Source organism: Etheostoma cragini, chromosome 12, assembly GCF_013103735.1.
Source record: "Etheostoma cragini isolate CJK2018 chromosome 12, CSU_Ecrag_1.0, whole genome shotgun sequence".
NCBI classification, from domain to species: domain Eukaryota; kingdom Metazoa; phylum Chordata; class Actinopteri; order Perciformes; family Percidae; genus Etheostoma; species Etheostoma cragini.
In genome coordinates, this window is record NC_048418.1 from 1,988,649 (window position 1) to 2,002,604 (window position 13,956).

General features: G+C 41.0%; 2 protein-coding genes across 4 annotated transcripts in view; one reads left to right on the forward strand and one right to left on the reverse strand.

Moving 5' to 3' along the window:
- Nucleotides 1–719: 719 nt before the first annotated feature.
- On the reverse strand, nucleotides 720–4,767 carry LOC117953967 (nucleolar GTP-binding protein 1-like). The gene is made up of 4 exons (XM_034887385.1): nucleotides 4,624–4,767; nucleotides 3,418–3,588; nucleotides 3,173–3,276; nucleotides 720–897 (listed from the first exon to the last, which is right to left on the reverse strand). Exons 1-4 carry the CDS (start codon nucleotides 4,669–4,671, stop codon nucleotides 720–722), a joined length of 501 nt encoding a protein of 166 aa, XP_034743276.1. The 5' UTR covers nucleotides 4,672–4,767.
- A 1,938-nt stretch (nucleotides 4,768–6,705) lies between these two features.
- larp4b (La ribonucleoprotein 4B) overlaps nucleotides 6,706–13,956 on the forward strand; it is a 36,087-nt gene continuing 28,836 nt past the window's right edge. For all 3 annotated transcript variants that reach the window (XM_034888528.1, XM_034888526.1, XM_034888527.1), the window contains exons 1-2: nucleotides 6,706–7,280; nucleotides 12,149–12,282. In XM_034888528.1, the coding sequence (XP_034744419.1) occupies nucleotides 12,202–12,282 (81 nt within the window). In that variant the 5' untranslated portion in view covers nucleotides 6,706–7,280; nucleotides 12,149–12,201. The remainder of the gene's footprint in view (nucleotides 7,281–12,148; nucleotides 12,283–13,956) is intronic.

A 13,956-nucleotide genomic window follows, 5' to 3' on the forward strand; every position in this document is an offset into this window, starting at 1 on the left:
GGGGGGATTTGTACGTTAAAAAACAGAAGCGTGTTTATCAAATCGGTGGGCTCACGTGATTACTTATTTTAAATTACAAATATGACAAGGTGTAGTCTGGATTTAACTGTAAAAACGAACAATTTCTCTAAAAGTATGGTTTAATTAGGTATATTATTCATGTACTTGATTTTCTTGAGATTCCTCCCTACGTGGATGCTCGTGATACCAGATGTTTTTGTGTTTGCTTACCCAACGTTATTTGCAATTTCGGGACATAGCAGTTGTGTGTAATTGATTTGTAAACGTGTGAAGGAACAAGTGTTCATAAAAGTATTTACAACAGGCTTTAACCCTCATGTTGTCCTTGGGTCACATTGACCAGGTTTAAAGTTAATTTATTAACATTAAATTAACATTAAAAATATGAAAAACTTGAGAGGAAAAAAAAAACAACCAAAACAGAAAAAAGCACCCGTAACATTGAAAAATTGGCCAAAAAGTTGGAAAAGCGATAATAATGTTGAAAAAAAGTGACCGAGACGTTGTTGTTGTTTTTTTTCAAGGTTGATGGGAAAACAACACAAGGGTTAAAAACCTCCGTTGTGATGAATAAATAAAGCAGAATTTGATGGGATGCTTTGTACCCATGTGAAGCCAACAAATGACCAATAATCTACAAAAAAACTGTTTTTTTTTAAAATGTTCCTAATAATACTAAATAAATAAAAAAGCCACTGTTACAGTCCTCCAGCCACAAGACTTTGACCCAGTTCCTTACCCTGTTCCAGATACTCCAGACTGGACTTCTGCCGTTTCAGGATGGTGCACATCCGGCCCAGAGCGGCTCTCTTCAGCTGCTTACACCGGTACAGAGAGTCTCCGTACTTCATCAGACGCACATAGTCTTTGGCGACACTGGGGGGAGATAAAAAAACAAAAAGAAATGTTACAAGCTTGTCTTTTATCCCTTTCTAAGTTATGTTAAACTGCAGGTTTTGACAGTTTGTCTTTATCCCTTTTATGTTTTTTTAAAATGGTCAAGCGGTGCCGGCCAGGTCTCTCTCCTGACATCCAAGATAGTTTTAGTCTAGTCCAGGTGTGTATTGTTTGTGTTGTATATGTAGGATAAAGAACACAACCACACAAGCGTGCACATGTAGAAATGTACACCCTAAACCAACGAAAGAACAAACCCAGCAAAACACCACACAGTTCAAGAATCCAATCAAATGTTCATGTGTTTAAACAGAAAAACCTAAGCAAAACACTCAGAAAACGTCCCACAGAACAACTGTAATGTCCAATAATACCTCTGGTTTTCTTGTAACTTAGTTTGTTTGTGCAGTACAACAGAAACATAAATTATTTGGGCTCAAGGTATCTTTTTATTCCTAGTCCAACCGTACATGCAACCGAAAATATGACAGATTAGATCTTGTTGAGGGTACATTTGTGCGTATTAAATGTGATTGGACTGTTGTTATGGAGCACTTTTCTAGTCTCAACGACTATTCAAAGTGCTTTTACACAGTACGAGGCTGCCTTACAAGGTGCCACCTGCTCATTAGATACACACTCACACACATTTACGATGGTGCAGCATCGGGGGAAATAGGGGGTTCAGTGTCTTGCCCAAGGACACTTTGACATGGGAGTGCAGGGCCAGAGATTGAACCACCAACCTTCCGACTGGCCGGCGACCGCTCTACCACTGAGGTGTCATATTAACGGACAAAGACACCCCAAGAAGCATTTGTTGGACCAGGGTTTTTTTAAATCTCAGTCCCGTCAGGCGCCCTCTGGCTCACCCGGTAAGAGCGTGCCCCCCCCATGTAGGCTGAGTCCTCTGCAGCGGCCCGGGTTCGATCAGACCTGCGGCCCTTTGACGTCATAATTTCCTGTCTATCTACTTCTGAATAAAGAGAAAAAGCTCTAAATAAATAACGTTCTTTTGTTTTTTTAATCTTCATGTTTTCTGGATTTAAACTGCCTCAATGTTTACAGTCGCTTTGTGGAAGACTTCGGGGTGCATGTTTGGAGTGTGTGTGTGTGTGTGTGTGTGTATGGGGGGGGGGGTTAGGCGCCATTCTTCAGGTAGGTGTCACATTTTTCAGTAACATTGGGAAAAAAAAGCAATTGCCCGATGCATGTTGTGACTCTTTGTGGGGTTTTTCTGTCTCATTGTAGAACTGTTTTATCTCTTTTTGGTCTTTTTGTCTTCTTTGGGGTTGTTTTGAGTCTTTGTAGTCCCTTTGTGTTAGTTTGTCACTTTTTTACACTATTATGCACCATTATTATCAACATATCTGCTTCTAAAACGTTGGAAAAGATAGAGCAGAAGGTAAATAAACACCACCGAAAAAAGATAAAACTTAAAGCTAAAGAAGTCCAACTACAATCATTAGATCTAAGAAAAGTCTTTTAGTTAGAATTATTTGGCTTTAGGTGCTGAACCTAAACCTGGTTTACCTGGTCTGCTGTAGCAGAGAAACCCCGGACTGTCTTCTGGTTAAACCAGCAACTAAACCCTCATGTTGTCCTCATGTTGTCCTATATCAATGTTCTTTTTAATTCCCCAAAATAACATGATTGATTCCACCCAACGCTCTTTGGCAAGTACAAATCTCTACTTTCATTAATTTTGGGGCGTCTAATTCAATTTTATGTAAAAGAAATGGAAGTGTTTTTGAAATAGTATTGAGTAAAAGTTCAAAAGTTCAACATCCATTCCTTTAATTTTAGTCTCAATAATTCCTAATTTCTGCTTTTCTAACTCAAACATTAGGTATAATTTCCTATAAATGAGGTTTATTAACCATAAATTCCAAAAATAACTGTAAAACTAAAGCTAATAAGTTAGTGTTACGTAGTGTTGAAAACGTCAAAAAAGTGACAAACATTGGTGAAAAAAAGGAACAAAATGTAAGAAAAAGTTCAAAACATCGTCAAAAAGCCTCAACAAAAGTGTTGATTTTCAATTTTGACGGTAAGACAAGAGAAAGGTTAAAAATCCCCTGACTCACAGCAGCTCTGTCCTGTCAGATTTTAACATATCTATTTCCTTTAAGATCATTAGAATAAAAACAGGATTGTAAAACTAAAAAGACACAACACAGTAAATGTTACAGTCAACCACAGTAATGGGACACAATACGCAAGACAACAAACATCACAACTCAGACCTACTTACTTGTCAATCAAGTTCTTGGCGATGTTTATCTGTCCCAGGGCCAACTTATAATGGTCTTTGTCATACAACACGTTCATCAGGTCAGCGTAGAAAGGATGGATGTCCTGAAGAGAGACAACACATCATCACATGTCACAACCTGATTACGGCAATCAGGTGGAGAACGCTGCATTACTGGTGTCAGGCAAGAGGAATCAATGGTCATTTAAAGCACACAGGACGCTTTTCGGAGCATCGTGACTTACGTCGAGCTTGGGGAAGTCGGTGAGGATCTGCGAGAGGCGGTCGTGGTAGTTCTGCTGGGTGAACTTCACCTTACGCATGTAAAAATGTCGGATGCGGTGGATCTGGTAATGCTTGTGTACCACCGTGGGCGTCTTCCTTTGGGTTTTGGATAAAGTGATGTCGATGAATTCCTGCAAAGAGGGGAAACATATGCAAGTTATTAGTGAAGTGATTTTTTCTTCAATTGGACAATAGACAAACAAAACATTCATCACCATTTCATTTTTCTCAAAAGCTTAAGATTTGTTCCCTTAAAAGAAGTTAGTGGACCTTAATTATTTGCCTCATCTGTAACGTCTTTGGCCTTTATTGTCTTAACTTGTACCTACATTGCATATTACTAGTCACATATACTGTCATGTTATTTGTATTTCATATGTATATCCTTACTGTAGCATGCACTGGATCCACAAAATACATTATGTTTTCCTATACTTCCACTCAGCAAAATCTCCTGCCAACGGTTTTCCCGAGTCCTTCCAAACTTCATTAAGAAATCTATAAATTTAATATATAATCGCTTGAAAGACAAAAGCTGTCACCTTATAAAAACTTTTTGTGTTATGGCCAAAATAATCCGTGTCCTCCAATTAATTCGGCATTCAAGCAATACAAATAGACTTTCTTCTTCTGGAGAGAGGGACTAACTTTGGTGACAAAAAGGTCGCTGTTAGCGACAGTTTGTAAATGCACAGGGGACTAACTTTTGTGATCAGAGCTCTTTGAGGCGTGACAGTTTCTAATTGAACATACATTGTTGGAGCAACAGTGAATGACTGAAAAGCACGAGCTTAGCTTGATTTAATATGAGCTAGGCCTCCTTCATGGATAGCTGATCCACGCTCACAGGATAGTTATGTGTCTTAAATGTCCAGGATTTTGAACGGAGTTTGGTGCAGGACATATCTTGGCTCACGTCAACTGGACAAGAAATCGTTGATCTCCCACTATACAAAACCCTAAGCTGTAAATACATAGAGTACAAGGGCATAACGTTATTTTATTAGAAACCTGCTGCCTAAGTTACAGCAGCTCAGCACGTGTTTTCCTTCCCAACAGAAGCCACCATGTTTTTTTTGACATCTTCCACTGTCTCTTAACTCTCAATAATAAGACTGACAAAACGACACGCGTGTAAAAGCCTAAAGACGAGGAACAAAACGTACCTTTGCGGTGGGAACCACCATAATCTTCTTGAAATTATACAGTGCCATTTTGTCGCGACACGTTGTAGTCCGCTGACGGCACGGGGAAGGAAAGCACCTCGTTCCGGTGGAACCGGAAGAGACGCTGAAAAAACGCGAGATTTCCTTCACATCGTCCCCTATTGGCAGAACACAGACATAGCAAAGAGAAACAATAACAACGCATCACTCTGTTGTTATTACACATTACACCTAGGCCATGTACTAAATGGAGAGGTGGCTGCCAGGCCCAGGAGGTGAACTAACATCTCTCCAGGTCCGTATGGGGACTTGAACCCATGGGTCGGGGTTGGGGTCAAGGCTGGGTTCCCAACCCAACTCCCTACCCCATTCCCCCTAAATGAAGAGATGTCAGAGTGGGGGGCTGAGCAGTTGGGGGTTTGGTGTCCAACCCCTGGTCCGTAAGGGGACTCGACCCAGCGACCCTCCGGTTCCTGACCCAACTCCCTACTGTCAGAGCTCCTGTTACTCCCACTAAATGGAGAGATGTCAGAGTGGGGGGCTGAGCAGTTGGGGGTTTGGTGCCCAACCCCTGGTCCGTAAGGGGACTCGACCCTGCGACCCTCCGGTTCCTGACCCAACTCCCTACTGTCAGAGCTCCTGTTACTCCCACTAAATGGAGAGATGTCAGAGTTGGGGGGGGCTGCCCATGGAAAGGAGCCCCGAACAGTTGGGGGGTTTGGTGCCTTGCTCTGAAGGCCCAGGAGGTGAACTGGAACCTCTCCAGCTACCAGTCCACCACCATACTTTGGTCTGCATGGGGACTTGAACCAGCAACCCTCCGGTTCCCACCCCAACTCCACACTGACTTTTTTGAAATGTAAATTTTGTTTATCCCCATTAGTCGTCACCTTAGTCTAGATTATTCTTCCTGGGGTCCAACTCAAGACAAACATAAACAAATACTATAAAGCAAAATACATATTGTTATATCAGAACAAATAAATATTATTTATATATAATATAAATAATATATATATAACAATTAAATTACATCCGGAGTTTTAAAGGGGAGACACTACAGGGGAACGGACAAAATATATATTTTAACTCATAGATAGCACCATAAAAACTCCCCAAGTTGATTACGACAATCATTTTTCTTTATATTCTAAGTTATCTAAAATGTGAATGTTTAAATATGCAAATTAAGAATGAATGCTAACTTATATATACATGCACAATAGACAAAGTGTAGAATAAAATAACACCTAAACTTTCCTTCAGGGTGAATGAAGTATCTATCTATCTATCTATCTATCTATCTATCTATCTATCTATCTATCTATCTATCTATCTATCTATCCATCTATCTATTTATGTATCTATCCATATATATCTATCTATCTATCTATCTATCTATCTATCTATCTATCTATCTATCTATCTATCTATCTATCTATCTATCTATCCATATATCTATTTATCTATCTATCTATCTATTTATGTATCTATCTATCTATATATCTATTTATGTATATATCTATCTATCTATCTATCTATCTATCTATCCATATATCTATCTATCTATCTATCTATCTATCTATCTATCTATCTATCTATCTATCTATCTATCTATTTATGTATCTATCTATCTATCTATCTATCTTTCTATATATCTATTTATCTATCTATCTATTTATGTATCTATCTATCTCTCTATCTCTCTATCTATCTATCTATCTATCTATCTATCTATCTATCTATATAACTATTTATCTATTTATCTATCTCTCTCTCTTTCCCTCTATCTATCTATCTATCCATATATCTATCTATCTAATTGTGTATTTTGGATGTTTTCTCACTCACTAGTCTGAAAAAATACCATTAATACCAATAATCATTATGGAAGCAAAATAGCCCAAAATCTCAAACATTTAAAAAGGGAAAAATGAAAAATTACGATAGGCTGGAGTGTCTTTCTGATAATAAAAATGACACAGTTGGAGACCGGAAGTCTGGCCTTTTATCTTTTGTTTTGTTTTTGTTGTTGTGAGTGCTCCATCAACAACACCATAGACGATCTTTGCACTGCACACGAAAGGGAAAGGAAACGGCGACTTCTCCATTCCGCCCCCCCCCCTCTCTCATCTTTAGCTGCACCGACTGTTTGATCGATCGGAAGCGTAGAGACCTCGAGTCCCGTTTAATTTCTCGGTTTCAGGGCTCTGTATGCTGGTTTTTGATCGCCCCCCCCCATCTCGTGCAGCCTGCCGTTAAACCGTGAGGAAACTGCTTCGCGTGAATTTCCACGCGCCGGATTTATCGAGTCCGACTGCACAAAGTTGATATGCGAGCTAGCTGGAGCTAGCTCTTAGCTAACTAGCTTGCAGTGCTGGTCGGAGGAACTCGTCTTTGGAGATAGTTTTTGGGGGGCGTCGTTTTGTCCCTGTCCTGCTACAGGTCTTGGCTTCCCCCCCCCCCACCCCCACCCCTGAAATTTGACGTATTTGCTGTGAGGTTTAGAGAGATAAGCCGGTCTCTCGTAGCTAGCGTGCTAGCTATAGCCTGCTAGCTAATACCCTGCGTATTTAAAGGCCTCAGTCCAACACCACCACCATCAGCTGCCACCACAACAACACAATATTTGCATCGTGCTGAACGACAGGTGACAGGTGAGTAAGAAGCTGTTTTCCCAAACTTAATTGTCATGTCAAATTGGACCTACGGTCAACATACACACGGGTTGTTCACTTGCTATATTTCTGCTCTGGGAAGTGGTGAAGTTAGCTCGCATGCTAACTACAAATTAGCTTGATTCAAAACGATGGTGGTGGTGGTGGTGGTGGTGGGGGGAAGAGAATCCGCGAAATCACGCCGGAGGTCGCCATCTTTCATTGGATGCTGCTGTGAGCCAGCGTACTAGACATGGCTGCTACTTTCTAGCCCGAGTCAACTTCTAAACAACATGTTAGGGCGTGTTAACGGTTGGAAAGCCTCGCCATTTTGTCAGTTTTTTACTACATAAATCCGGGCTGCACTTAGCTCCCGTGGAGCTGCTAATAGCCCAGTGACGAAGGAAGGAGTGTCGCTGCCGTGCCGTGCCTGGCCCTTGGCCTGGCCTGGCTTGGCCTGGCCTGGCCTGGCATGTGAGCTGCAGTCTTTCTCGGCTGTGTCAGCTACTAAACACGCCTGCATTGCGTCTTTACTGACATTTCCAATGCTTGCCTTGTGAAGTAGGCGCATCTGAAGCGCGCGGCAGGCTTGTTAGGATGGAGGAATGGGAGATAAACACTGGTTCAACAACAAGACCACCACCACCACCCCACCCTCCCGGGGCATGTAAGATACCTGGTGGTGAGCATCCTCCACCAGCAGTTACCCACCGACTAGAAACAAGCCCCTTTTGGCCCCCTGTTGCATTTGGGGGATGACAATTTGGGCTATAAATCACCTCTTGTGGGGTCAAGCTGTGGGGAGTTGGGTTGGAAACCGAAGGGTCGTTGGTTCAAGTCCCCGATGTATGGTGGTGAACCGGTAGCGGGAGAGGAGAGGTGCCAGTTCCATTGGTACTCTCACATCTCTCCATTAGTGCATGTGTAGGTACTGAGCATGTGTGTAATAACAACATAGTGTACATTGTAATTTACCCCTTGTGTGATTAATAAAGTACACATTATTGTGATTATGCAGGGTGCAAACAAGGCAGTGAAGGGGGGTAGGAGGAGGACCGAGCTTGTGTTGTGGTTCAGGACTTGTCGAGGCCTTGTCTAGACCTTGTGATGGTCCCACTCCATCTGTAGAGGAAATGCCATGCCCTGTGACCAGGGTCAGTGTTTTTAGGGGATTTATCATCGTCAGGTCAAACTGCGTTACTAAAGGTTATCTTGTGACACCCTATTTTATCAATACCAAGACTTGGTCACTTCCAAGTGTTGTTTTTGTAAAACGTGTTGACTCAAACAGGTTGAAAGGTGGTGTGGTCGGCTTGTTAACCTATTGCTGCGTTTTTGGTTAAACTCATGGATCTCCAAACAAAACTGTTTGTTGTGTATGGTTAAAGATAAAAAACAACAACCTTGTTTTAAGGTAAACATTGTGAGATAATATGGAAAAATGAGTTTTTGTGACTCATCAGAATCAGAAAAAGCTTTATTTGCCAGGTATGAGGACACATGCGAGGAATTTTCCTTTGGAGCATTGTTGCTTACACTGTGCTTACACACAAAACACAAAAAAACTAAAATATACACACTAATATACACACACAATATATACATACTATAAACAGAACAATATAGAGGCATGAGTGCAATGAAGAGTTCAATAAAATTGTTTAAATTTGGAGCATAGTGCAAAGGATACTGGGATAAATAGTTTTATGTTATTGTAGGAGGATACAACCCCCGCTCCCCCCCCCCCCCCATATGAAGTTAAAAAATGAAAACCATATATTGACGCTGTTTTTACATGACACGGTCAGTTGTTTCCAAAACACGTCAAACTGTGGGGATTTGTAGCAGAGTAGGGTGTGTGTGGCCATGTTTAGATGAGTTGCTCAATTTGTTGACAGTAGGCTCACACAATTTGGTCTAAACCTACATGTGTATTAGGGGTGGGGGGGGGGGGGGGGAATCAATAGAGCATAGTATTGCAATATTGTCAGTGGCAATACCACATCGATACACCGTATGGATCTTTTACCATATATGTGTTGGTCCGTTTGTCCCATTTTGCAGCGATAACATTGAAGTGAGATGAACAAACAGAGAAATGTTTCTTTTTAGATGAAATCCGATGTTGACAAAGTTTGAAATTGGAAAAAATTAGAAGTTGGAATAAAGATTTTATATTGCAGAATATTGCAATATGTTTAAAATTGCAATAGTAAGGTATTGTGGCGTAAGTATCGTGGCATAAGCACCGCGAGCTGCCGTTCATTTCAGCTCAGGGTTACAGGCTACGTTAAGTTTAGGCGACAATAAGTGAGCGTTATACGACAACGGTTAACCCCCCCCCAACATTTGTATTGCTTTTTCTGATGTTTTGTCACTTTTTCTTATGTTTTTGATGTTTTTATTGCCGTTTTTTGACACTTTTCCTTATCAATTTGTCAATTTTTTTTGACGTTGTTACTTTTCTATGCACCTGTTTGTCACTTATTTCGACGTCCAATTTGTGACATAAAAGAAATGTGTTGACCCGATGACAACATGAGGGTTAAGTTTAGGCAAAACGGGTAAAAACCACACTGTGCGAGTTTGCGTGCGCAATGTTGGTGCTTTGTTTGGAGGAATAACTTGTTTGGAAAGTTGGGGAAAAGGTTATAAATTGCAATATATGGCAGAATATTGCAATATGTTTAAATTACAATAATGTTGTATCACGGGATAAGTGTCGGGATGATATCTCATCGTGAGGCGTCTGGTGATTCCCCCCCCCCCCCCCCCACCCCTAATGTGAATGCTGCAAAATCCCAGATCTATACTGTAGTTATTTAACATATCCCTTCAGCCTGGTGTTCATATTATTTTCGGTTACACACTGGTTAAAAAAAACACCCAAATGTCAATTTGGCAAACATGTTTAAACCTTGATTCAAACTGACCCGTTTCAACGTGTTTTACATCAGAAATATTGGATTTCTTTCACTCAAATTGCCCAAAAATAACATGGATGATTCCATAAGTTGTTCAGGTAAATTAATGACCACTTAATTGATTTTTTTTTGGGGTGTTTTATTTACTCTTATAGCATTTTACTTGTTTTTTTTAATGGTTTCCGACCAGTATCGGGACTAAACTTTGCCATCTACCCATCTGAGATCCACTCAACATCCTCTGATCTTAACTATTAGTGAAAATAATTCAGAATTTCTGCATTTTTAACTAAAAACGTGTGTTTAATTTGATATAAATGAGGTTTGTTGACCATGAATTCCAAGAATAAGGGTAAAACGTGTTATTAAACCAGCCTAGGTTTTTAAAAAAAAGTGACAAATAAATCAGAAAAAGCGCCAAAAACATCAGGAAAGCACAAAAAAATATTAATTTTCAATTTTGACCAGAATGGACGAGTTCATGACACAATGGTTAAAGGCTACTGTTCAGAAAAGCCTGTCACACAGCAGCTGTGCTGCTAGCTGCGTGGTATGGATGCAGCGATGTGTTTGGCCCTATTCATCGTGGTGGCTTGACACACACACACACACACGGCATGTCTCTGTGTGTGTGTGTGTGTGTGTGTGTGTGTATCAGTATGTGGATCAGAGGTCACCGGCTTTAAAGCAACGGCATTCTCTTTCTGCATTGAATGCAAACACAGCGAGAGCCTGTGTCAGAGACGGGCATCCGATTGTTGTGGCGGATTATCGCTGCTTAACAAACGGCTCCAACGCGACAGAAAAACAGTGGTTTCCAGTGATGTTTGTGTGTGTGTGTGTGTGTGTGTGTGTCCTCCTTCTCACTCTGTGTCTCTGTGGATGTGTGACATTGAGGTCAGATGCAGCCTCAGGGATTAGCCAATCAGTCTGATGGTGTTGAAATTACATCCTTAGAGATGCAAGAATGATGTTGAACACGTGTCGCCCACTGATACCAGAAATGAGAGTGCGGAAAAATGGCACCATAGAGTAGCGTTGGGTGATGTCGCCATGAATTGCCAGTTGACGATTTTTACCTTAAAACGTGTGTGTATGTGTGTGTGTGTGTGTCACACGATTCTGAATGCATGTGTACCGCTGATTAGCTGCAAACCTGAACTATAATAGTGTGATATACATTTTTGCTGTAACTTAAAGTGCCCATATCATGAAAATATCACTTTTGCTGTGATTTGTGGTGTTATTTTGTGTCTCTGGTGCTTACACATACACACACACACGCACACACACACACACTTGGGGAAAAAACTACCCATGCTGTTTTGAGTGAGATCTGGTTTCTGAACGTCCTCTGCTTTCAGTCTCTGGGTGAGATGTTTACAATCTGCACGGCTTTCTACGTCACTAGCCTAGACGGGGTGGCTAACCGTAGCATGCTAGCTCGTTCTCAATGGCAAAACACTGCTACAACACACACTAGGTGACCAAAATCTCCCAAAAGAACTAATTCCTGTTCTGCAGGTATTCCACAGGTGGCCCTGGTCTAGAAGAAGTCTCCCAGCTTGGACTGACCAAAGCTGGAGAAAGAGTTATCTAGCTGATGGGATCTAGCTGATCGAGCTACTGAGCATGTGCAGCTCCCAACATAGATAGTATAGAAGTGAGATGTCTCCCTCTGGAGCTAAAACAGAGACCTAAATTCATCAGTCTTTTTTTTTTTTGAAAATGAAACCATGTAAACCTGTTGTGGTACAACCTCAAAATGCAATTATGAACTTGAAAAGGAGCATATGAGCACTTTAAAGAAGGCTGATAAATCCCCATGGTGGGTTTGCCGTGAAAAGATTACGGCAACGCAGTTTTCTGTTACAAAACCTTTTTGAATCTAACTGGTTTGTCCTCTCTGGTTTGTCCCCCCCTCCCCTCCCCACCCACCTGTAGCTTACTTGGTGACACAGAGACTTCTCCCTGAGGAGCCAAGAAGCAGACGGCTCATGACTTCTGACCAGGACACGAAAGTTGTAGCCGAACCCCAGGTGCAGCAAGTACAAGAGGCAAAAGACAACTCTCATTTGGTGAGTTTTCACACACACAGATGCAGCGTTTTCTCTGGGTTGATGTTGTAGCGGCGGCCCGCCACGGCAAAATATCTGCCGCCACGGCATCAGAACGAGGGCAGACGCACATGTAGATGCTGTTGCCTTTTAAATGATCCTGCAGACATAATGCACCCCCCCCCCCCGTTGTCTGCTGCTCACATTGCAGTTTAACAAGTAGAACCATTCAGAGGTTGTAGTTTAACTCCACGTGGTGTTGTGTTGATGGAGTTTATGGACAGACCTGCACCCGCTGCTAAAAGAAATCCTAAAGGAAACACTGAGATGCGAGTTTTTCACATGTTGTGCGGCCGAAATTTGAATGCATCTTAATACATGAACATCCCCAACATGTTTTGAAGTGTGTGTAGTTGTAGAATTGTATTAGAAAAGTGTAAAATATCACAACAAATGGGTAAGGAAAATCTGATTGTAGTGATGAATGAGTGTGTCATACGTAACGATAATATTATAGTGAATCATTTCCTTCTAATTCGTCATGGTCGGCAGTACAAACATAAATCATAAACAAATGAATAGATTAACAGAGAACTACTCCCATTAAGGTATAAATGTTATAGTGTCAGAAATGTTATAGCTATGTTGTAGTGTCAGAAAACAGCCCAGTTTTAAATGTTAATTGACAAAATATTTTTAAATATTTTATTTTTATGCTCTTGTTGCTTTTGCATCTGCCAGATAATCCACAGTTAAATATTCATTCTGTGAACAGCTCCTAGTGACGGCATCTTTGATGTAAACACATTGTCTCTGTTTGAGATGGGTGTGTCTAGAATTACGAAAGGGCACAAACCAACATCTGTGACTATAACTAAACCCAAATCAATAGTTTTCATCATCGTAATAGAGAGGAAACACCCAGAGTTGTCATAACTATTATATGGGAAATATTATTTTAGAAATGTTGCCTCAGGACGTGCGTTTTCTCTGAGCTGTTAGTTACGTTAAGTTTACGTAAAGTTATATAACTATAACATATGACTAGTTTTCATCATCTTAATAGAGAGGAAACATCTATCGAGCTGATAGTTTAGTGCTCCGCCTGTCGTCATCCATGCCAAAGACCAAACAATATCTTGTTGCGGTCATCAGTTATTCGTGCACTTTGTCCTCGGAGGTTAAGGTGATATAAACGGGTCATTTATGAGGTGTGTGTGTGTGTGTGTGTGATGTTTGTGGGCAGGTGAACTGAAAGAAGTACCTGTTGAGAACTGGCTAAAAGTATTACACCTGTAGATTAAACGTGGTATATTGATCATTTTACCAATATAATCAGACTGTGTGTTATCAGTAGCTGTTTAACTGTTGACATCAATCCAGTTTCTTTAATATACCTCTAGCACAATGTTTCCCAAACTTAGGGTCGCGACCCAAAATGGGTTGCAGACCCGTTTTTATTGGGTCGCCAATTGGCAGAGAACAGACTAAATGCTCAGCATGACCTCAGAATGACCTCAGAATGACCTCAGAATGGCCTCAGAATGGCACTTTCAAAAAACAAATCTAGACTAGATCAGCTGGTTGATATCTTTAAACCAGACACACACATCTCATTAAATTCAAGTCGGCTTTATTTAAACAAATGTTGGTGTCGGTACTGCGGGATGATGGGGGGGGGGGGGGGGGGGGGGG